We start from the raw sequence: 23570 nt of genomic DNA on the forward strand, positions 1-23570 counted from the left end.
CGTATATTTAGTCAGCCTTCAGTCTGCTTTCTTCCTTTAAAATAACATTCTGTTCAGTGGTAACCACTTACCCATTCACATATAAAATAAATAATATAAATATTAGAGCTAGATAAATAAAATAAAATATGTTAGATAAAATAAATAATAGAGCTATATTGGGGTTCCCATACACCTCTTATCCCATCAGTGAAAGCCTGACACTTACCCTATAATCCTCGAGAAGCATAGAGCATGGCCTTGATAATGTTTTTATCAGATCATGTCACAGTCCTGCTTTATACGGTATTAAAAAGTCCCTAGACTTAAAAAAGGCACACACACAAAAAAGTCCCTAGACTAACAGTACAACCTAAAATCTACGACCTTGGTTCTATGTAAGCAGGATGCTGCCTTCCCTACAAACATCGCTCATTTGCTACACCGAGCATCCATGGTCTGCTATTTTGTTTCTGGAACCCATCTAAATTCACTCCATTCCAAATCCTTTTGTTCTCTCCTATGTAGTTCTCTTGCTGTTGCAAATATTTACTATTCTGGTCCTCAAGTGCAGGCCATGAAAGCGCCCTATGTTTGGTGCTGGGAATTATTGGTTAAGTATGAGTTACCAAAGAGCTCTGGTGTGTTGGTTATGCTTTGGGCCACCAAGCGCACAGTCAGAAGTTCATAACCATTTGGCACTCCCTGTGAGAAATACAGAGTTTTCTACTTCCAGAAAGAGTTACTAGCCTTAGTTAGACCATGTCCTTTAGCGTCACTATGATTTGGAATAGATTTGATGGCAGTGAGTGTTTTGGCGAGTGACGCAGTGCTTCAGTGCTGGGCGGCTAACCAAAGCTCAGTGACGAACCCACTAGCCCTTCCAAGAGAAGAGGTGCAACAGTCTCCTTCTGCTAAGATTACATCGAAAGAGGTGGTCAAAATGGCTCTATGAAGAAGGCCGGCGTCTCAGTTACTAACACAGCACCTCTTAGTAGTCATGCAATACTAAAAAAGACAACATCCTGTTTGATCCAGGGACATGAAATTCATAGCCTGAGTCATGCTACCACAATTCTCTTTACTTTCTTGTCCCAGTTAAAGTCTGGACATTTTATTCATTAATAACATAGTACCAGTGCCAATTCTTAAGAGTAGAGGTATAAAATGATCCAACCAAAAGAGTTAAATGCATTTCATATGTATAACTCTGAAACAACATATTAAGGGCGTGCCCAACATCATGTTCAAAATTCAACCACATCAGAAAAAAAAATGAGATTCCAACTCATTCTTACTCAAAATTCAATGTGATTCCAATGAATACTTTTTGGCTAGAAAAAGTACATTTTTCCTTAATGTTTTCTTTTCTTCAACATTGGTCTATTTGTTAGTGTGAAGCAGAAGAACCAAAATAACATGCATCTTATCTGCTGCGGGAGAGTTTGAAGTTAATAAAGAGAAGGAAGTAATAAAACATTAATAGACTCTGGTTCTCACGAGAGTTTTTTCCAAGATTTGTAGAATCTGTAGGTACTGATGTTGCGGATGAATATCTAATGAGTAGATTTCTAGTCTAAGGTGTGAACATAGGAGCTCCTCTCTTTATTTTTCAATATAAACTTACTGTTCATCAGATTCCGTGTAAGCAGAATCGAATTGGAATTATAGCAGAATGGGTAACTAGTTCTAGTACCAAACACTAACCTGTTTGAAATAATAAAAGCAAAAGCAACAGTGCTGGGTTTAAGAAAGTCTTGATATGACTTTAAGGGCTTATCAAACTTTTAATATAAAACCTTAAAGACATTTCAACCGGTATTCGATTCATGAATATGTTCTTTCGAGTTTATTAGAAATAATAAACTTCATTTAAGAAGGATCATTATACACTTACAGCATATCACATCCTAACTTGCGATTCACTTTGCAGCTAAGAGAGCGGGGCTGAGAAGTTACATGTCCTTCCCGACAGCTCACAAGGTTGTATACGTGGACGACCTTCACATGCCCTCTGTTAGCGACATCGCTACGACTGTCCAATGGGTCAGCTTGCACCCAGTGTGATCAGGTCATGGCATTTCCTCTGCACTGACGTATTTTATAGAGAGCCGTCCTTTCATCGTTTCTTTATTCACAACAGCTACATGGAGTTCAAGACATTGGTCTAGGTCTTTAGAGTGCTTGTTAAGAAATAAAAATAATGATAAAATACACAGGCTGGTTAATCACTCTTTAAAAATAAATTCCTTTTATTACTGTGGGTTTTAATTTTCTGACATTATATCAAGTAAATCAGCAGGCCAGAAAAGTTCATAACTGTTTTTCCTTCTTTCAGTTTCTGACAATTAAAAGACCTCATTAAGATCATTTAAAATGCTTAGTTTGGGTTTAAAAGAGTTTTTTGTGGAAGCCTATCTGGTAGATTTTGGCTGTCATTTCTGTTACGTTTCTGATGTGCCTGAACTTAGATTTCCCTTTAAAGTTTGTCCAACAAATGAAGTGGTAGTGGTTAATTAATCAAGGAGTAAAACTTATGCTGTAGTTGTTTAATTAAGCAGCAAGTGATGCTTTTGTTTGTTTGCTTTGCCTTTTTATTGTATAACTGCATTCCACTTGGTAAAAACCCTTCAGCTTAGCTGGTTGGCAAAGATGAGGGAGCTGGCAGGGGCGCCAGAAAGAAACCTCCAGACAGATAGCTTTCTGGAAGAAGTGAGGGAGAAAGACTTCCAAAAGTTTGTGGGAAAATAGAATTAGAAGATAGTGAGATTTTTTCCACAAACTTTCTGAATCTTCTTCATATCTCACAGTAATTGCTTAGAAATCTCTAAGAGCCTGCTTTTAGAGCTATTTTAAAAACTGTCAAAGAGCCTATGTCTTCACACTAGATTTTTTATGAACACACACCCCCAAATATTATTTATATATATTTTTAAATACACATGGAAAGTTCTGTTCTTCAAGCCAGTTGTTGAGACAACAAAGGGTCCACTTAACAATGGGATTATTGTCATCACGACGAGAGGTAAATTAAATCACTCAGATCACGGGAAGGAAAAGAGAAGGCAGTACTGTTTCAAGTAGAACCTAGCTGAAGGCCTGTTCTACAGGAGCCCAGCACTCACCTGTGTTAACCGCCCTCCTCGTTCCCGCACTGTAGCCAGAGAAATGCACGCGAGAGAATAATTTCAAACAGTGCCTCAAATAAGTCGGAGGCATGAAGAAGAAAACGACACAGAACAAATCTAGTTCATTTATAAAGCCAATGAATTCTGGAAGTAGCGATAAGCATTAGTTATTGAAAATGAATATGATTCTTACCATCTGAGACTGACTCCTAGGACAGCCATTGATATCTTCAACTTTTTCATTTGCTAAAGGAAAGATATAAAATAAAAGAGAAAAAAGAACATGTTTAAGGAATAAAGTAAAATTTGAAAGATAAAAAAGACCAAAAATAGAAAAGAAAGAATTACAGAGCAAAATGCTGCTTTTCTATTTACTCCATCTCCAAAGATGTGTACAAAAGGACACACTCATTCTTAGCCGCCAAATCCACATGCACAAATCATGCACAGGAGGGAATGAGTGAGTGAGAAGGAAGTTGCTCCTAGTTCTTTCGCCTGTGCCAAATGACTGCTGACATGAAGCCTTTCACAAGTGTCCCTGCTGGATCAGGATACAGTTTCAAGGAATCTCAGAGTGTATGAGCGGTCCAAGCTAACGGAACGCACACATGGGAGACATATGGTTTAATGAAGCCAATTCAGACGTAAAGATACAGTTCTAGTCACTTAAAAAATACAGTCAGACTGCCTACTCAAACAGTCTCGTGTAAACATTTGAAAATTAAATCAGGAGGGCACTGCATTAATCTCAGAGACACATGGACCAAGTCAGTATGCATTCAAATTAAATTGCGCTTTAGCAAAAGGACAGTGGGGAGGGACTTCCATGCTTTCTTTCAGAGAAACTCTTACCAATTATCTGGATGATCTCTGCTAGCAGTACTCCATCTGCAATATCTTGTTGCAAATCCTTGATCAGTCGCTTGTGGCCGGATTTTGCTAGGTAGTGATTGGCCCAATCGGTGTAAATCTATTGAGCAGAGGGAGAGAAGGCGTGCGATGAGAGAAGGAGAAGAGAGAGACTGAAAGTGCCGTAGACAAAGGTTGGACACAAAGGGAAGCTATTCTGGATCACGTTCCACTTTCATAAGTCATTGCTCAAAAGGAAATCATTGTAAAATAAATTTTAAACAGCTCTTTTCCCACTTATCTCTTGTTTCAAGGGAGGATGATTCACTCTCTTTCAAAATAAGGGGCCAGTCACTTGTGACAAATCAAAAACTCCCTTCCCGGATGACTACTGAGGAAACTCCTGTTGCCAGTCAGTTTGGGTTTTCTCTCACTTGCCCCTACTTCTCTCACTTTGAAAATAATCCTGCGCGTTCTTGTAAAAGGAAGCCACCTGGACTGATTTACACAGAAACTTGACCAGAAAAATGTGTTTCTCTGAGAAGACTTATTGGATTTGTCCTCTGAGATACGGCGTGTAACAATATTTTGGCATAGTTTTATGAAATAATCATAAATGTTTTCCTGTCTAAGATATTTTATTTGGACTGTCAGCTCCACTTCTAACCTTTTGAAATATGTTCATATGAGAGAAGAGGGGCAACAAAAGTAGTTATTATAAAGAAATTACAAGATACAATTGAGTCTTCAATTGCAAGTCAGAAGGCTGGTAATGTCCCCAAGAGTAGATGCCTCTTTAAAAACTGAAAGATGATAACTGAAAGAAGAAACAAAACTGTTCAAAGGTTTCACAAACATAAAATACTACCTTGTCTTTTCCAATGTTATCACACACCATTGGTCACTCACTATGAGTCAGCATCTATGGCAATAAGATAACTTATGTAAAGTATTAATATAAAGAAAATAAATGTAACAGGAGCTTCTTTGGGTGATTGATAAGAATATATTAATAATTTTATTACATGCAGACGTTTTATAGTGTTTATTCAGAAGAAAAAGTGTTAGCTAACCTCATTTCTATTTAGTCCATTGCAACTCAACGTAAAACTATAGGACGGAGTAGAACTGGTTTTCTCACTGAAGTTCACTGCCACGTTTTTTCCTGCAGAGTAGTGGGGGGGGGGGGGTTGAGTGCTTAATCCCTGTGCCGCCGGGGCTCAGAAGTGATAGTAACCAGTCGCCAGAAGAGGAACCAGTCAATTCTAACTCAGAACCATCCTAGTAGTGTGGAAATGAATGGAAAGTCAATTCAGAAGCTTCCTCTTCCATGATTTCAGCTTTGTTTCCCATGATTTCCATGACCCATGGTCAAGGACAGTCTGAAAGTATTACACGGGAAATTCTAGAAATAAACCATTCATGAGTTTTCAACCGCATGCCATTCTGAGTAGCCCTGCTGAGGACGTGAATCGTCTTTTTGTCAGGCTGTCTCTGCTGTATGTGTTACTCTGCCATTGCTCCCTTAGCATCTGTCTTGGCGGTAAGATCAATTATTTCTTTGTCAGGGCTTATACTCAAGTAGCCTTGTAAATAAATGCCTATAATTTGTTCCACTTTATTAGTAGTATTATTGGTAACCTTTTTGTGGCCAATCTAAAGTTGAAACATTATCATAGGTATGCACATAGTATATAAAGCATCTGATATGATCTATGATTTCATGTGTCTGCTGGAGTCTTGAAACATATGCCCTGTCGCTGAGCACCACTGCCATACATATACCAGCTCGCACTGACCCAATAAGAGAGAGCAGATGCCTCTGGGAGACCCAGGAGTATCGTTAGGCATTAATATTGGCTCAATGGAGGTGAGTTTCCAAGCTTACTGTGCATATCAAGATGTATGAAGCACTGGAACTAGAACTCAGGACATAGTGTACCCGACACAAGACAAGAAGAAAAGGCCTTCTTACCAAATGTTGCTACCAACAGAAAAGTAGGGAGGCAAACAAAACCAGGACACAGTCAGCAAAACTGTACCGAAGCCATAGTCCTGGATTTTAGATCAAATTTGGCTAAAATGCACATTGTGTCATGATTTCACCAAAAAGTATAAAGAAAAATTTTTAACAAACACAATGAGCATTCTTTCTTGTTAAAATAAATCAAATGTAGAAACTAAAGGAACACATCTCTATAAGGGGCAATCCCAACCTGCTTTTAATGATGTGGTGGGATGAGTAACTGACTCTAGCTTCCATTTTCTATGTAACAATATTTTATTACAGTTTCTAAAAGCAATTTCATACACATTGATCTCATTATTTTGATATCCTCTTGGAAAGAATGAAATTCTCTATTAAAGGTATTCATTGATTAAACATGGTGGTTTAATACAGGGTGCTAACTGACGGGTAGGAGTTTAAAACCACCAGCTGCTCTGTGTGAGAAAGGCTCTTCTACTCCTGTAAAAGATTTGGAAACTCCTAGACGCCGTTCTGCCCTGTTCTATAAGGTCGCTAAAAGTAGGCGTCAGCTCAGTGGCCATGCGTTCGAGTTTTATCACATTTAATGTTATGAGGAGTAACATATGAATTTTTGTACAATCCCACATTACCCGTGCTACTGTTTCAACTGGACCCAAAGCTTAAGCATTATGTCTGACTAACAGATTCTAGGCACAATCATTCCAAACTTACAACACAGGAAAAAACACAGTGGTTTTGTTTTGTTTTAGGAAAATACAATGGAGTTATAATGCATACTTTCCTTCAGTTATTAAGTGCTGTCAATCCAGGTCCTATTGGTAGCAAATCTACACACCGCAGAAGGCAGCGCGGACCAGTCCTGTCCTATGCTCCGTGTCGCCATGTTGGAGTCCGTTGCAGCTGCTGTGGCAATCTGTCTTGTTGAGGGTCTGCCTCTTTTTTTCTGATACTCTACTTTACAAAATATGGTGTCGTTCTCCAGGGACTACTCCCTCTTTGAAACATGTCCACCCTTCATAATACAAAGTCTCCCTATCCTCCTTTATAAGAAGTTGCTGGCTTTACTCCTCCAAGACAGACTCATCCACATTCTGCCATCACATGGTGAAGGAATGGTAGGTAGGTCACGTCTGACTTCCTGTAGCCTAACTAGGAGGTAGGGGAATCCAACTCCATACTAACTCAAGGCCAATTCCCACAAGACAGACGTGAGACATGCCTCAACCCCCCAACTTCCTTTACCCTGTCCTGACACCATCTGCCACACCCACAGCACTCTACTTCTCTGCTTGGTTTGAACGGCCATAATGATGGGGCTTTATTAGGCAAGGCAAGATGATTGTTGCTATTAGGTGCCATTGAGGTGGTTTCAAGTCATAGCGACCCTGTACACAATGGAACAACACAGCGCCTGGTCTTGCATCCTTACATGGGCTCCATTCCTGCAGTTCCTGTGGCAATCCATCTCATTCAAGTCCTTCCTCTTGTTTGCTGCTCTCCACTTTACTGAGCATCATGACCTTCTCATGGCACTGGTCTCTCCTGACAATGTCCAAATATGTAAGAAATCTCACCATCCTTGCCTCTAAGAAACACCTAGCTGTACTTTTTCCAAAACAGATTGGTTTGTCCTTTTAGCAGTCCATGGTACTTTTAATAGTCTTCTCTAGCACAACAAGTAAAACCTATCAATTCTTCTTCAGTCTTCATTATTCAATGTCCAAGTTTCACATGCATATGAGGTAATAGAAAATACCATGGCTTGAGTCAGGCCCACTTTAGTCCTGAAAGTAACATCCTTACTTTTCAATACTCTAAAGAGGTCTTGTGTGCAACAGATTTACCTAATGTAACATGTCTTTTGATGTTTTGACTATGGCTTCCAAAAGCATTGATTATGGATATAAGGCAAACTCCTTGAAAACCTCAATATTTTCTCCATGTATGATGATGTCACCTATCAGTCCATTGTGAGGGTTTTGGTCTTTCCGATGCTGAGTTGCAATCCATACTGAAGGCTGCAATTGTTGATCTTCAGCAAGTGCTTGAAGTCCTCCTCACTTTCAGCAAGCAAGGTTGTGTCGACAGCATATCACATAAGCCTTCCTCCGATCCTGTGCCCATTCTTTTTCATATAAAACAGTTTCTCTGATTTCTCAGCATACAGATTGAACAAGTATAGCGAGAAGATACAACCATGACACACACCCAGGCTGAATTTTGAACCATGCAGTATTATCTGGTTCTCTTTGCACAACTACCTCTAGACGCATGTACAAGTTCTTGATGAGTACAATGAAGTGTTCTGTAATTTTTACTCTTACCTAAGGTTATTCATACTTTATTATAGTCCACACAGTTGAATACCTTTGCATAGTCCATAAAACACCATTGAACATCTTTCTGGTATCCTTTGTCTAGAGCCCAAATCCATCTGACACTAGCAATGGTATCCCAAGTTTGGATTGGAAAATATTTATGATACTCTTGATTGTAGCACCTCTTCTCAGTCATGCTGTCAGATATGCCTCTCTCTGGTCCTTGGCCTCTCAGACACATAGCACCTAGGCCTCTGCCCTGTTTGGGCACATGTTACCAAGCTCCTTCACCACAGAAAAATCCCCAGAGGGCACCCTTCACCAAACCAGCCTCTTTGCCAAAGCTTTACTCATTCTGTACTCTGGCAAATCTACTGCTCTGCCTCACGCTGCAGCTGCTGCTCCTGCTCCCACTCCTTTTCTCAGGGATCTCAGGCATGCTCCATATCATGCTTCTCATTCTTGATGCTCCTGAGAGTCTGTTCCTTCTTCTAAGACGGCTCACTTTACGAGGAGTACCCGCCCCCCCCCCAAAAAAAAACCCAGAATATACCCTCCCAAAGATATGTGTTGGAATACTTTTACAAAACAACCTTATCGCCTTCAAAGTACTCTCCATTGTACAGAATACATTTGTCACATCTGAGATTTCACCCTTGGAAATAGTTTTCAAACTCATCTGTTTGGATGGCTGACAGCACCTCCCTCATTATTTCTTCACTTCGTCTACATCATTAAATCCTTGTGTTTTCACATCCCTCTTCAGTCATGAAGACAAAAAGAAGTTGCACGGAGCGAGATCAGGTGAATAAGGTTCATGAGATACGAGAGGCAGGCTGTTTTATGCCCAAAGCTGGATCACTGAGATGGCTGTGTGCACAACAGGTGCATTGTCATGGTGGCAACACCTGCCATAAATCGGGCCTTTTTTTGTCATACTGTTATGTACTCTTTTCAGAACCTCTAAATAGAAAGCTTGATTAACAGTCTACCTGGGGTAACACACTCCCAAAGCACAACATGTCAAAATTTTCATGCATTCAAGAAGTTGACAGACGTCTAGAACGAGGTTTGTCCTCAATTGACATTTCACCTCTTTTTTTAAGTGAGAAAACCACTTGTACACTTGAGTTTTTCCCATGGCACTGTTCTTGTAAGCTGTGTTCAACACCACAACAGTTTCTGTGGCATTTTTCCCAAGCAGGAAATGAAATTTCACAGCTGTTCTTTTACATCAGCCATCATCAAAATCGAGGCTTGAGCAAACTGCTTTTAAGAAAAAATTCACTGTGACCAGAGAGAAACTTCCCAGGTGATGCCACTGGGTGCACTAACTCAGAGAGAGTTGCTGGATGCTCACCTAGTGGGAACGAATTTGTACTACGAATGCTCTACCCAGTGGAGATTTTTTCCATTTTGTTGTTGTTGTTGTTACCCTCTCCTATACCTCAGCAGATTGTCAAAACTGGCTAACATCCTCATTAGTGTACTATGGTATATACTCGAGTATAAGCTGAGTTTTTCAGCACACTTTTAATGCATTTTTTTTGGCAAAATTAGTTGCCTCAGCTAATATTCAGGTTGGCTTATACTTGAGTATATACAGTATATACTTTATTTGCATACTCTGAGCCAATCAATTGGTGGCAGTTACAAAGAAGAACCAAACAAAATACTTTCACTTCACCACACAATATTGTTCACCAACACCAAAATCCAAATATATCTATCATTTTGTCTTCTTCATTGTTTAGTTTTCGCAGTCATATGAGGCAATTGAGAAGACCATAAGGCTTGGGTCACACACTCTTTAGCGCTCAAAGTGACTTCTTTGCTTTTTAACACTTCAAATAAGTCCATTGTAGCCTGATACAATACACTTAATTTCCCGTCCGCTACTTCTCTAGGGGCTGATTGTGGATCCAAGTAAAATGAAATTTTTGACAATTTCAATTATTTTCTCTTTTTAGCATGATTTGTCTACTGGGCTGAATATGAAGATTTTTAGTTTCCTTATGTTGAGGTGTAATCTATACTAAAGGTATTAGTCTTATCTTCATCAGTAAGTGCTACAAGTCCTCTTTGCTAATCCAATAAGGATTATACATTTAAAAGATGACATTTATTGGAAGCATGCAATTGCACAAGACAAAGATATATGATAGATAAATGATACATTCTTTTTCATGCTCATGATATTCTCTATATTGTAGATACTAAAATATGAGGAAACTCACTGGCATAACCATCTTCTAAATTAAAAAATGAACATATAAATTTTAGACAGCAGTCTTACATGGTAATCAGTTTTATAATTGATTATGATGATGACTGTACAGCCCTTCTGAAATGGTTGAACCATTTAATTGTATGATATGTTAATTATAACTTAAAAAATTAATTAATTTGAAAATATCATTCTGGTATTACTGTAAAATTGTCATCTAATGTTATTATGCACTCTTAACCCCAAGGTTGGCAGTTCAAACCCACCATCCATTTGTGGGAGAAAGATGAGTCTGCTGCTCTTCATCAGGATTTACAGCCTCGGGAGCCCTATCTTGGGTTGATAAGTCAGAATGAACTCTAAGGCAATGTGCTTTTAGTTAGCATACTGCTTAGAATGTAGAACATATAGAATTTTCTTTCAAAAGCTCAAAACCGAACTCATTGCCATCAAGTCGGGTACAACCCTACAGGACAGAACAGAATGGTCCCTGTCTTTTTCCAAGATGGTAAATCTTTATGGGAGTAGAAAGCCTCATCTTTCTCCCATGGAGTGGCTCGTGGTTTTTGTACTATTGGCCTCGTGGTTAGCAGCCCATCGTGTAACGCACTATACCACTCTTTCACACAGGTCTTAAAGCCACATAGCCGGTTCCTCTCCTTCCCCCAACCCTCCCACCTAAGCCTCAGTGGTATAGACTAAGCAGTGTTGACATGCATTTAGAGCACTAAAGAATTTTTGTTTTCAATCTTGATATATTCCACTCTATATTTTCAACAAATTTGTTTCCATAATTTAATAGTTTCATTAAACAAAATCTATGCTATGTGGCATTTGATGGGGATGGTGTCATAAAGCCAACATTAGAGTTCTAAATGAGAACATGGGATTTTCTCCTCGTCTCTACATAGCTGAAATATTCCCACTGATTGTTCATATTTATAATAGAAACTTCAGGATGAACCAGACTTGATTTGTGCCAGGTCATACCCATAGAGTGGGTGCTGAAGGAATGTTAAATTTTTATCATCATTCTCATATTTAGCTCTATTTTACAATAATAGCCTTCCAATAAATATTTGTTGAAGTTATTTTTATAGAGGTTTAAAAACTGTGGAGAAGTTAATAAAGTTGAGAAGACTGATAGTAGAGGGCCAACAATATTGTGCTACACTCTTCTGACACCACTAACATCTCTGACTTTTCTTAACTTCTAATTCACATGGGTGATGTATATAAATTTAATCCTATCATATGCTCATGCAGGCCTGCACTGTGTCTGTCATGGCACCCCCTCCATCAAACTACACATTGCATAAATCTTGTTAACGGAAATCTCTCAATTATGGAAACAGTATTTTTTGAAATAGTAGAGTGGAATATGCTGAAGGTAAAAATATTTTCATTATCTAAATGCATATCAACATTGATTTTGTCACTACTAAAATATCTCCTGAGAATTAACTGAGGAAAAAAGATGAGAAACCAGCTGGTTGGCTTCACGACTTAGTTGGGAAAGCCTTTGGTTTAACTCAATGATAATTATTTACTTGGTCCAAGATTTTCCACCCCGAGATACTGCAAACCGTAATGCTTTCTTTCATTTGGTATTTCTAACCTCTGAAACTTTGCTGAGACGAGAACACTAACTTTAGTTGTAATCAGATAAATGAATGCAAAGTATAAAAAGAAATTTAAAGTAAATCTCCAATAAAGATGTCTTCTACTCCTATTTATTTATTTCCTAACATATAACGTTCATGTCTTATAACTGTTGGAGATAGAGTTGATGGTTGAAAATATAACCCACCTAGTCCACAATAAAAAACTCATTAAAAATACTTGAGGTGCTATAAAGAATTCTCTTGAAATAAGAAAACAGTGAGTCTAAAAGGATGTAATCTAGATAAATATAAAATGATTTGCAAGGCAGCATATAACTATATTTTAAGAATATTATAAATGTAAATGTAGAAACTATTTTTATAAATTCGATATATAAAAAATGAAGTGTATCTTTAATGAGATAAGTTTTAAAGGAAAGGTACCTGCTTTGAAATTTATCTATAATATGCACGTAAGCTTACTACAATGTTCTGATGAAAGCACACAAAAGCAACTCTCGTCCACTGTCATTAGAATGTCTTGTTCAAAGAAATTTGTTGGTGAAACCCTCTTTTAATTTTGATTGGAAATCCCAAGTTTTCCTGAATACCATAAAATTCATCATACAGTTTATCATCTTAGCTTCAAGATTCTGGTTTGAATTAATAAGTATTTTAGGTAACAAATAGAGAACATATAAGTGAGAACAATTCACAATTACTCGTACTTACCGGCAAATGTTTTATAATTTCTTTACTAGGATCAGTATTCTGATCAAGTTTCTCAACAAAAGCTTAAAATGCAATTTACTTCTAAACTTCTAAAACCAGCTTTCCTCAAATTTTGATCAACTGCAATGCTATAAACATAAATGGTCTCCCATGGAATAACTGTAGCATCATTTTAGCAAAATTTTCAGTATAATGATTCATATACAGTAGTTAAAATAATAAAGTTCAGGATAATAAGCCAAATTTTATTTCAGGTTTATCAGCATTGAATTTACAATGTTTTGCAATAACATGAATTTTTCTGAAGAGCATTCCAATTCTAGGGGAATTTCTGCTCAGCCACTTCATTTCTATGGAGACTCTAATTGAAGGTTCATTTTGCCCAGTGCCAGCGTTTCATCACATCACAAGTGGCAATAAAAGTATTACCTATTAATTGTATTACTATGCAGACTGAGTGAATTTATAACTTTTAAAGATGGCTTTTTATGTACAAAGTATTCATTAAATGTTAAGTATTATTGAAATTCCATTATAAAACATACTGTGTTAACTAAAATCAGAAGTGTATTAATTTAAGAGACCACTATTATTGTCAAAGCCTTATCTCTTAGCACTAGCCACCCAAATGTACCTGAAAAAACTTATTAAGAAAAGCTGCTGAGAGTTACAATTAATTATTTCCTCTTACCATATAATTCACAGTTCTCATTTTTCCTTGTAAAATATCAGGGTCAAGTAGAAAGCAATATGCACAGTCCTATATTGTTGCTGTCCAACAAACCGTCCCACTATTACAAGATCACAAGAAGATCTACTATGATGCTCCACAGGGTTCTAATTCTTTTATTTAATGAAAATTTTCACTAAAGACGAGATAAAACATTTCTACCACAGCAAGATGCGTGTGGATTTCGTATCCACTTTGTGTTTTACTATTTGATAAATGCACTGTATGTACCATTACTTGTCTGTTTGGTAAATTGTAGTAGCTGTGTGTTGATACTATACTGTAAACTATAGCAGAGTACATATGTACATGTTTCGGCAGAACAGCCAGACTTAAAGCAGAGTACGGAGAAAGAAAAGGCTATCCATTTCTAAGGGATTTGCCACTGAAAACGGTATGAATAGCAGGGAAACACAGTCAGAGACAGTGCTGGGAAATAGTTTCTCCTGGCGGAAAATACTCAAAATAGGACTGGGGAAGAGTCACCTCCTCAACGCAGAGTCAAACTTTTGAGACTTTTATTTACTGATAAAGCATATACAAAATGATTAAAAACAACTGTAAATATACAATATTAAGCAGAATTTGAAATAAGTGAATTGTGAATCTAGGAGTAGTGAAAGATATAAAAAATGAAATGTAATGCATAGTGATCAATATTCTAGGCATTAGTGAGATGAAATAGACTTGTGTTGGCCATTTTGAATAAGACACTCAAATGGGTTACTACACTGGAAATGACAAATTCAAGAGGAAAGGAGTCACATTCATCATAAAAAAGAACAAAGAGCCAAACAAAACACAAACACCTGTCTTGGGTTGGAGTGGAGAACTAATGCCCATCTGTAGACAATTGGATATCCCCCCACAGAAGGGTTATAAGGAAAGGATGATTCAACCTAGGTATATTATACCACCAACAAATCACACGTCATTTTTCTAGTTTCTGAATGCGTCCTCCCCTGTCCACTACCGTGACCCAGTTCTACCTTACAAATCTGGCTGGATAGAGAACACACCATGGGACAGGTAAGAGCTCTCAACACATGGAATTATGGACAGATAAACTGCTTACGAACAGTAGTGGGAGCAGTGATATCTTAAGGGTAGAGGGATGGCCGTGGAGGGGGAGCCCATCAAAAGGTTGGATATATAACCCCCCCCGAATGGGATAAATAACAGAAATGTGGGAGAAGGGAGACAACTGACCATGTAAGACACAAAATAATAATAGCAATATGTCACTTATCAAGGATTCACAAGGGGGGCAGGATGGGGGACGGAGGGAGAAAGGAAGAGCTCATACAAAGAGCTCAAGTAGCAAATGTTTTGGAAATGATGGCAACCCATGGACAAATATGCTTAATACAACTGATGTATGGAATATTATAAGAGCTGTAAGAGCCCCCAATAAAAATGATTTTTTAAAACTATCTTGAAGCACAATGTTGTCTGTAATAGTATAGTATCTGTACACTTAGAAGTCCAATTAGTACAACTACTATTCAGATTTACATACCAACCACTAAAGCTGTTGTAAAGAAATTGAAAAATTCCACGATTTTTTATAGTCCAAAATGGATCTAACAGGCAATCACAATGCATTAATAATTGTTGGCAACTGGAATGCAGAAGTAGGAAACAACAGTTTCTGGAAAATACTGCTTTGGTGATAGAAATGAAGTTGGAGCTCATATGATAGAATTTTGCAAGATAAAATGCTTCTGCATTGTGAATACCTTTTCTCAACAATATAAATTATGACTATACACATGGATTTTGCCAGATGGAATACTCGGGAATCAAACTAACTATATCTGTGGGAAAGATAGCAGAGACTGGATACCGGCCACCAAAATGTGGCCAAGGGATGATTGGAGCAGATCATCAATTTCTCATATGTACGCTCAGGCTGAAGTTGAAGAAAATATAAAGGAATCATGGAAAGCCGATGTACACCCTGAATTATATTCAATGTAAAACCTTAAGTATATTCCATCTTAATTTAGAGAGCATTTCAAGAACAGATTTGGCACAGTGTATATTAATGACAGAAGACTTGAAGAGCTATGAGATAATATCAAGGACATTACACGTGGAGAAAGCAAACCGTCATAAAAATAATAAAGATAAGATCAAGATGTATATCAGGAGAAACCAGAAACTCACTCTTGAATGCAGAAGAGCTAAACCAAATGAATGAAATAATTAAGTAAAAAAATGAATAGATTTATATGGGTAACAAGATAACAAAGTATTATAATGAATTGTACAAAAGACCTGGGATTAGAAAGTCAAAAAGGAAGCATTTCTCATGCTGGAAAAAAAATGAGGAAAAACATGTATGCCTCAAGTTGCACCATGGAAGGATTCCATGGGCAACATATTGAATGATTCAGAAAGCACCAGAGGAGATGGAAGGAATAGATGTATCACTGTATATAAAAAAATCCATTAGTCAATGTTTAACCATTTCAAGAGGTTCTTAAGTACCAATGTACTGAAAGACGACTCCGCTGTATTGATGGCCCTGGACAAGACTCCAGGAGTTGACAGAACACCAACGGAAATGTCAGCATGCTAGGAAGCATGTCCAAAAACTAGGAAGACCTGGCCAAATGACTGGAAGAGATCCATATTTGTGTCTATTGAAGAGAAAAGGGGTCCAAAAGAATGTGGAAATGATTCATTTAAATAATATTAATTTATTTAATTATATTATATCATTTAAATCACACAAAAAGAAAATTTTGCTGAAGACCATTCAAAAACTATTTCAGGATGACATTGACACAGCAGCCAGAAACTCAGGTTCAATCTGGAAGAGGACGTGGGGAAATGGCTGTCATTGCTGATGGGTGATGGGTCTTGGCTGAAAGCAGAGAATTCCAGAAAGATGGTTACTTGAGTTTTGTTGACTATGCCAAGGCATTTGACTGTGGGGATCATAATAAACTACGGATAACATTTAGAAGAATGGGAATTCCATAACACCTCATTGTGATCATGCAGAACCTATACATGGACCAAACAGGTAGTCAGTTAAACCAAACAGGAAAATATTAAATAGATTTAAATTAGGAAAGTTGTATGTCAAGGTTGTATTCTTTCACCATACTTTATCTGTATGCTGAGCAAATAACCTACGAAGCTAGACTATATGAAGAAGAATTGAGCATTCGGATTGGAGGACAGCTTATTAACAGTCTTCCATAAGCAGGTGACACACTCTGAAATCTGAAACCTAAGAGGACTTAAAGTACTTGCTGATGAAGATCACAGATTGTGGAATCAAACAAAAATGTGAAATTCAGTATGGATCTAAACTGAAACGTGAGGATCAAAATCCTCACACCTGGACTGATGGACATCATGATAAATGAGGAAAGTATTTATGTTGTCAAGGATTTCAGATTACTTGCATCTACAGCAAATGCTCATTGAAAGAGCAGTAAAGAAATCAAATGGTGTGCTGCACTGGGCGGATCTACTTCACAAGTTCTCTTTAAAGTGTTGAAGAGCAAGAATGTGGCTTCGAAGACTAAGGTGTACCTTATACGTCTCCTCATGTCACATCACAGTTGCACAATGAATAAGGAAGACAAAAGAAGAATCAATGCATTTGAATTATGATGTTGGCAATGAATATTGAAACTACGTCTCAGAAGAAATACAGCCAGAATTCTCCATAAGGGTGGAGGGTAAGACTTCAACTCATGATCCTTGGATGGGAGATCAGGAGAGGACAGTCTCTGGAAAAGGACATCATGCTTGGAAAAGTGGAAGGGCTGAAAGAAAGAAGAAATAACTCAAACAGATGAAGCTACACAAAGACTGTGAGGGTGATACAGGACCAAGGGCAGTTCTCTTGTACCAACTCAGCACCTAATAACAATATAACAATTAAATGAATGTAGTATTTATATAAAAATAATAATACATTTTATTACTGTACACACTATATTAAGATACACATATGTTTCACCTGAATACATTCATTTACTTCTTGGTGAGTCCTAAATGACTGCAGACATGGTAAGAATATAGGGAAGGGTCCACTGGTAGGGAAAAAAAAGGCTGTAAGCTATAGCCAGGTTAGAAAATATTAAGTATCCAAGTAAATATTTTGAAAAATATCAGCGGAGCTGGCTGTATCCCTTTCCTTACATTTATTCTGTTTCCTTCAACTTTGAAGCAGTAGTTATAGCTTCCTATAAGCCTTTCTCTAGGTTTGATTAAAATCTCTGGCACTGAGACGTCAAACAAAATCTTATGAAGCAAAGAGAAGTCAGCAGAGAAGAATCATATGAAGTCAAAAGAGCGGTATTTGAATTTACTGAAAATAAGGGATTAAACTTTTTTTCTGTAGGGCATTATGGCAGCCTTGCCTCCACTTCTAATTTGTAGTGCAGGTGCAGCTGTGATGGATAATTTAGAGTAAACAAAATATAAATGAAAATGAACTACTTAAAAGATGCACTCAAAACGAGAACAAGAAATCTAAATTAAAATTGCATTCTAAGACTACAATATGAAAATAGAGAGCACACAACAGGATGCCAAATGATTGTAGCAGAGAGCAGCAAAGGGAAATAAGAACCACGGGGCCTACCAATGGGTTTATCAGAACAGAGATTCCCCCATAGGACCCCAGGGAAGCTCAGGATAGTGTAGGCTTCAGATCGAAGAGATGAGGTGGACAGAATCCAGAGTTATCTGATTAATCCCCCTCATCCCATCAAGGTCCACGAAATAAAGACTAGAAAAATCTCTAGACTGTAAGTACCAAATACAAAGGCAGGTGGAGGTTTTAAAATAAAAAGAGATTAAGAGAAATTATGCATACTGTTTTAGAGACTCAGTGTCCCAACACCCTCTTCTTTTGAGGCCTTAAACTTTAGAAATGTATGTTTATATCCTCCGTCCTAACTCTAAGGATCCATCTCTGATAACAACAATGATCATCCCTAAGTCAGCTACATTGACCTTCACTGTGAATAGTCTAGTTGGCCAGCACATCGCTTCCTAATGAATAGCAGAGGACATCAAGAACTACAGGTGCGCATGGACATAGGCATACACACACATGCAGCAACCAAGTAACTTTTTAGTATCTCTCACTTGATGCATATATATTTGAGAAACACCAGACTTTCCTGCGTTGAGAGATGAAATCTTCTAAACCCAAGCACAGATACTAAGAGACAGATACAAAGATATTAGAATGAAATTCGAGCCCTAACCCTTCTTCTCCCTAGCTGCTCCTCTACTGTATAACTACAACTTTGATTGGGGGCCTTTTCATCTCTGACTCAAGCTTTCTCAGAAGCCTCAAACTGAGTAATTTTTAAAATTTATCAAAGAGTAAATACAATGTCAAAGTCTTATAACCAAAGAAACCAAGTCAGTCCTCTGGTTCTCTCTTCTTCAACAGAAGAAATCAATTCCTATATTTAAAAAGTTAATTTTAGTTACAAAGAAGGCAATACCTTAATAATCAATACTATATTTACTTTCTGGTACATATATACATTATTAATAATATATTTCACGTGAAAAATATTCCAGCCTTTCAACAAATACACTTTGTATACATCTATAAAATATCACTTCTCATCATTACTGAATTTACTTTTTTCAAATACTTTTAAGGTTACTTTATAGCCAAGAAAAAATATATACCTCAGCAGGCTACTGAACTTACCAGTACTTAGATTATCAAGGTAGATGGAGCAAATCATCCACATGAAAAATCTGAACTACAAATTCTGCAATCCTAGCGAGCGCAGTAACAATTCTCTGACAAGCGGTTATGAGGGGCACCATTGATTCAAACTTCAGATGCAATAGGAATAGAAATGATATTTATTCATACAACTCCCTTTGTCTCTTTGAACCTGCAGTCATAGCATATCAACTTGGAATGTAGTGGCATTTACCTGCTTTGAAATTTAAGACAGGGTAAATGAATAGCAATATACCTAAAGTTATGCTCACAAGAAAGCATTCACTGAGTTAACTATAGTAGGTTCTGCTTTTTCACATGTAGGATCTTTGCGGAGGAAATAACTGAGATAAAATACAAATTGTGTCATTGATAATTCAATCAAATCTTCTGACATTTACTGAGCAGTATTATGCTGGGAATTGTGGGAAACATTAAAAATGGATAACCCATTTACTTTTCCCTTTGAGGGTTAAACTGATAATCACAAGGTCGACAGTTCAATCCCACCAGATGTTTCACAGGAGAAAGATGAGGCTATCTACCCCTGTAAACATTCAAAAATCTTCAAAACCCAAAGGGGCAATTCTACTCTATCGTCCAGGGTCACGAGGAGTAGGTAATTGACTCAATGGCAGCAAATTTGGTGTTTTGGTGTTGGAAATTGTGGAGAACACAAAAATGGGCACCGCATTGACTCTGTCCTTTTGGTGTTCTTTGCAATAGCACCTGTTTTGCGTTTCCCATTCCATCGTGCTTGCCCAGGGATCGGGTGTCATTGTGGGTTCATCCTAAATGCCAGCACCTTTGTCCAAACTATTACTACCAACACTGGCGTAACTAGCTCACACTTCCGATGAATTCACCCGACGGACTCCCTCTAATCCTTCTTGCCTCTCCACGTGCACTGAGTACTTGGCATCTGACTCATTAACGTTCCTTGACTTAAATATTATTATTATTATCATCCCTGGCAAATTCAACATAATATGGACAATCCAGCCAGCACTTTGAGACAGATCAAATATATAATAAAGAATCATCTTCCAGGTCTTAAATGCATGGTGCCTGATTATCTTTTCTCATACAAGTATATTGGAATGATTTTATTAATTTTGAAAAAAGAAAGTTGGAGATTAAAATTATAAGGCACAAGTCTGATAGTGATTTAAATTTGATTTTACTTCAATTGCATTTCCACTGCTATTGGCAGCATAACAATGACGCTTCCATAATGTTTGTTTCTCTAAGACGGTGTTCACTATAACAGAATTGAGGATAAAATTGAATTTCAACACTTCATATAATTTAACTCTTTCAGTCATTCAAACTTCTTTAACACAGAAAGTGAACATGATTAGTTTTAGAAATTACAATCTTTAAAACAAAAACAAAAAAAGGAAATTACAATCTTGAAACATAGAGATGAAGTATATTCCTAAGAGTATAAAAGTAACTTTGAAAAATGCAGAAATATCTGGTTAGGAATCTGACTTTAGTCCATACTGAAGGAAATAATACATGTATTAAATTCTAATTCCAGACTCATGCAATTATTTCCATTGTATATGATGTGCATCTTAAAATATGAGAGAGAGAAAACTCCTTTATTTAAATACTACATCTGGTATTTACACAACGCTCCATGGGGACTCCACCCTAACAGCTTGTAAAATTGTAATCATGAAGGTGATAACATAAGTTAAAACCGTGTATTTAGCTGCACCAAAACATTTTTTTTGGAAAAAGTTAAGGAAACTTAGTTCCCATACTTTTCTTTGAAAAAAAAAGAGAAACATGACTGTGATTCACTTTACTTCAATTTATCTCCATCTTATAATTGATAGAAACAAAAAATTCAAACTAAGTGTTCCAGTTACTAGCAGCATGCAACCTGGCAGTAGAAAGGGTTCGTGGAGACCCATGGTTCTTACGGGGTGGTCTGCAGACCAGCACCTTCAGAGTTACCAAGGGACTACTAACAGGAGGTCATCAGTCTGTGTTTAACAATCCCTCTGGTGATGCTAATAGACACTGATGTTTGAGACCTTCCAGCATAGACCAATGATGTTCTATGCCAACTGAAAAAAGACTTATTTTCTAATAAAGTATTTCTATGCACAGGGTCAAAGTAACAAGAGGCTTATGCAACTTAACTAATATTTTCATATAGGTCCTGGATTTCTCTCGCTATTGAAACAAAAGCCACACCAAGGATAGAACATAGCAATTGTGAATGTTCTTTTAAAGCCACTGTGGTATTTTAAATCCTTTAAATTATTAGTGATAAAGGTAACCATTTGTCTTAGAGTCTTTTCGAAATAGAAAATAATGCATGTATTTATTTAAAGATAGGCAACAGAGACTTTATGTTTACATTAGCTAAAAATATAGAGTCTGGCGCTGAGAGAGAACACAGTTCCTGCGGTCTAACAATGTTGCAGTAAAAGTAATGTAAATAAAAATGCAGCGCCTCCCCCCACCCCCCGGCACTGATACAGTCATGCAGCTGTTGATAGCATACTGCATTAAAATTTCAGGGAAAAGAGACTTGAAAAATATTTGCTTTCTGGCCATCTTCCTCTCACATGAACTCTAAGCAAGCAGAGAACATTTAGAGGGTTTTGCTGATGCCTACCAGAAGACATCTTATTTCAGAAATAGGTCCCATTTATATAATAAGTATTTGAAAATATTCTAACTATTACAGATGATATTTAGGCTGTGGGATACACACGCACACATGCACACACACATATCCCACAGCCACATATCATCTGTTTATCTATCTATCTACACACACACATACACACATATAGTCTGTGAGTATATGTGTGTATACATATGTGTAAATGAAACATGATAAGCTCTGTCTTCCCAGTTTCTGTTTGGTAAGGTTACTTTGATAGACCCTCCAGATGTTCCCATCGTAAGTACTAGCGTACTATAGCTGGTGTTTATCTGGTAACATGCAATAAGTCCAAATCCCCACAGGTAGGGGCTAGATCCACACACAGCGGGGAGCAGTTGTAGCTACTATGCAGCTTTGTTCCAATGCAAACCAAACCACAAAATAAGGTAACCAAAGGGCTACAAGAACATATATCAAGTCACCCTATCAGCCACCTTAAAATTCTTCAAATTTCATGTGAAATCTATCCCAATTTGCTAGATTGATGAAAATATCATCTGATTGCCTTTTTAAGTTATTAGCCTCTGTTAAATAAAAGTAAAAGGGTGATTAAAATAAGACTGCTATATAGGACTTCATATTGTGCTAGTATACAAATAAAAGGTAGCCAGTAAGCCAAACACTTTCTATCAGCCAGTATTTCAAGGTCACTACTCCAAAACAAAACTGATAGCCTGTTCCCTTGTAAGACTTATGCCTTTGGTTGAAATTTCTCCTCAAGAGCAGTGGTGGGATTCAGTTATTCACACTCATTCGGCAGAACCACTACCTAATTTTGGTTGAGTGCGGTGAACCAGTTGTTAAAATAGCACTTGTAACCAGGGTTCTCTCAAAGGTGGGTGGCTGGACAGACTGAAAATCACAAATTTACATGCCTTGCTCTTTTTAACATTCACTTGTGCAACAGCGTATTCTAAGCCCTTTTAGTAATGTTCAGTCCATCCATGAGAACACAAAATGAGATGGCACCTGCATTTGTTCCTTTGCACACAACTGGGGAATCACGCTGGTCCTCTCCATCCACCAGGCAGGAGGAGGTTCTCCCCTTCAAACCGTGGGGCGAACTCCATCTATGAACTCTGTGATGTCGTCTTTTCCCTTGGGGGTTGAGTATTTTCCTACCTATCTTATCTACCTGACTTTAGCACGCACTATACGGCCACAGTAGTCAAAACAGTGTGGGACTAGTATAGCGACAGATATTCAGACCAATGGAAAAGAGCTGAAGACCAGAAATAAAAACATCAGCCTACAGACAACTGATCTGTTATAACAGCCCCCAAAATATCAAATGGGAAGCAGAAACCCTCTTAAATTCGTGGTGCTGGAAAAAAATGGATATTTACCTATAGAAAAATAAAGCAAGACCCGTATCTCACTCCATGCACAAGAATAAACTCAAGGTGAATCACAGACCTTGAGATAAAATCCCAAACAATTAGGCCATTAGTGAGGGAATTGGGACAAATCTGAGAACCTTGGCACAGGGAATAATAGGCTATCAGAAAGAGGTAAGGCTACAAATACAGAGGAGTCACAAATAGACAAGTGGGATATACTGAAGATAAGCCACCTGTGTACATCGGAAGAATTCAC

General features: G+C 37.6%; 1 protein-coding gene across 10 annotated transcripts in view; it reads right to left on the reverse strand.

Annotated features, from left to right (window-relative positions):
* The window catches only part of NAV3 (neuron navigator 3), a 924907-nt gene that overhangs the window by 280403 nt on the left and 620934 nt on the right, over positions 1-23570 (reverse strand). For 9 of the 10 annotated variants that reach the window (XM_075551244.1, XM_075551243.1, XM_075551247.1 and 6 more), the window contains 2 exons: positions 3960-4077; positions 3301-3353 (listed from right to left, as the gene is read on the reverse strand). In XM_075551244.1, the coding sequence (XP_075407359.1) occupies positions 3301-3353; positions 3960-4077 (171 nt within the window). Of the gene's footprint in view, positions 1-3300; positions 3354-3455; positions 3645-3959; positions 4078-23570 lie in introns of those variants that run through there. The other variant, XM_075551245.1, reaches the window with a different exon arrangement.

This window comes from Tenrec ecaudatus, chromosome 6, assembly GCF_050624435.1.
Source record: "Tenrec ecaudatus isolate mTenEca1 chromosome 6, mTenEca1.hap1, whole genome shotgun sequence".
Classification (NCBI taxonomy): Eukaryota; Metazoa; Chordata; class Mammalia; order Afrosoricida; family Tenrecidae; genus Tenrec; species Tenrec ecaudatus.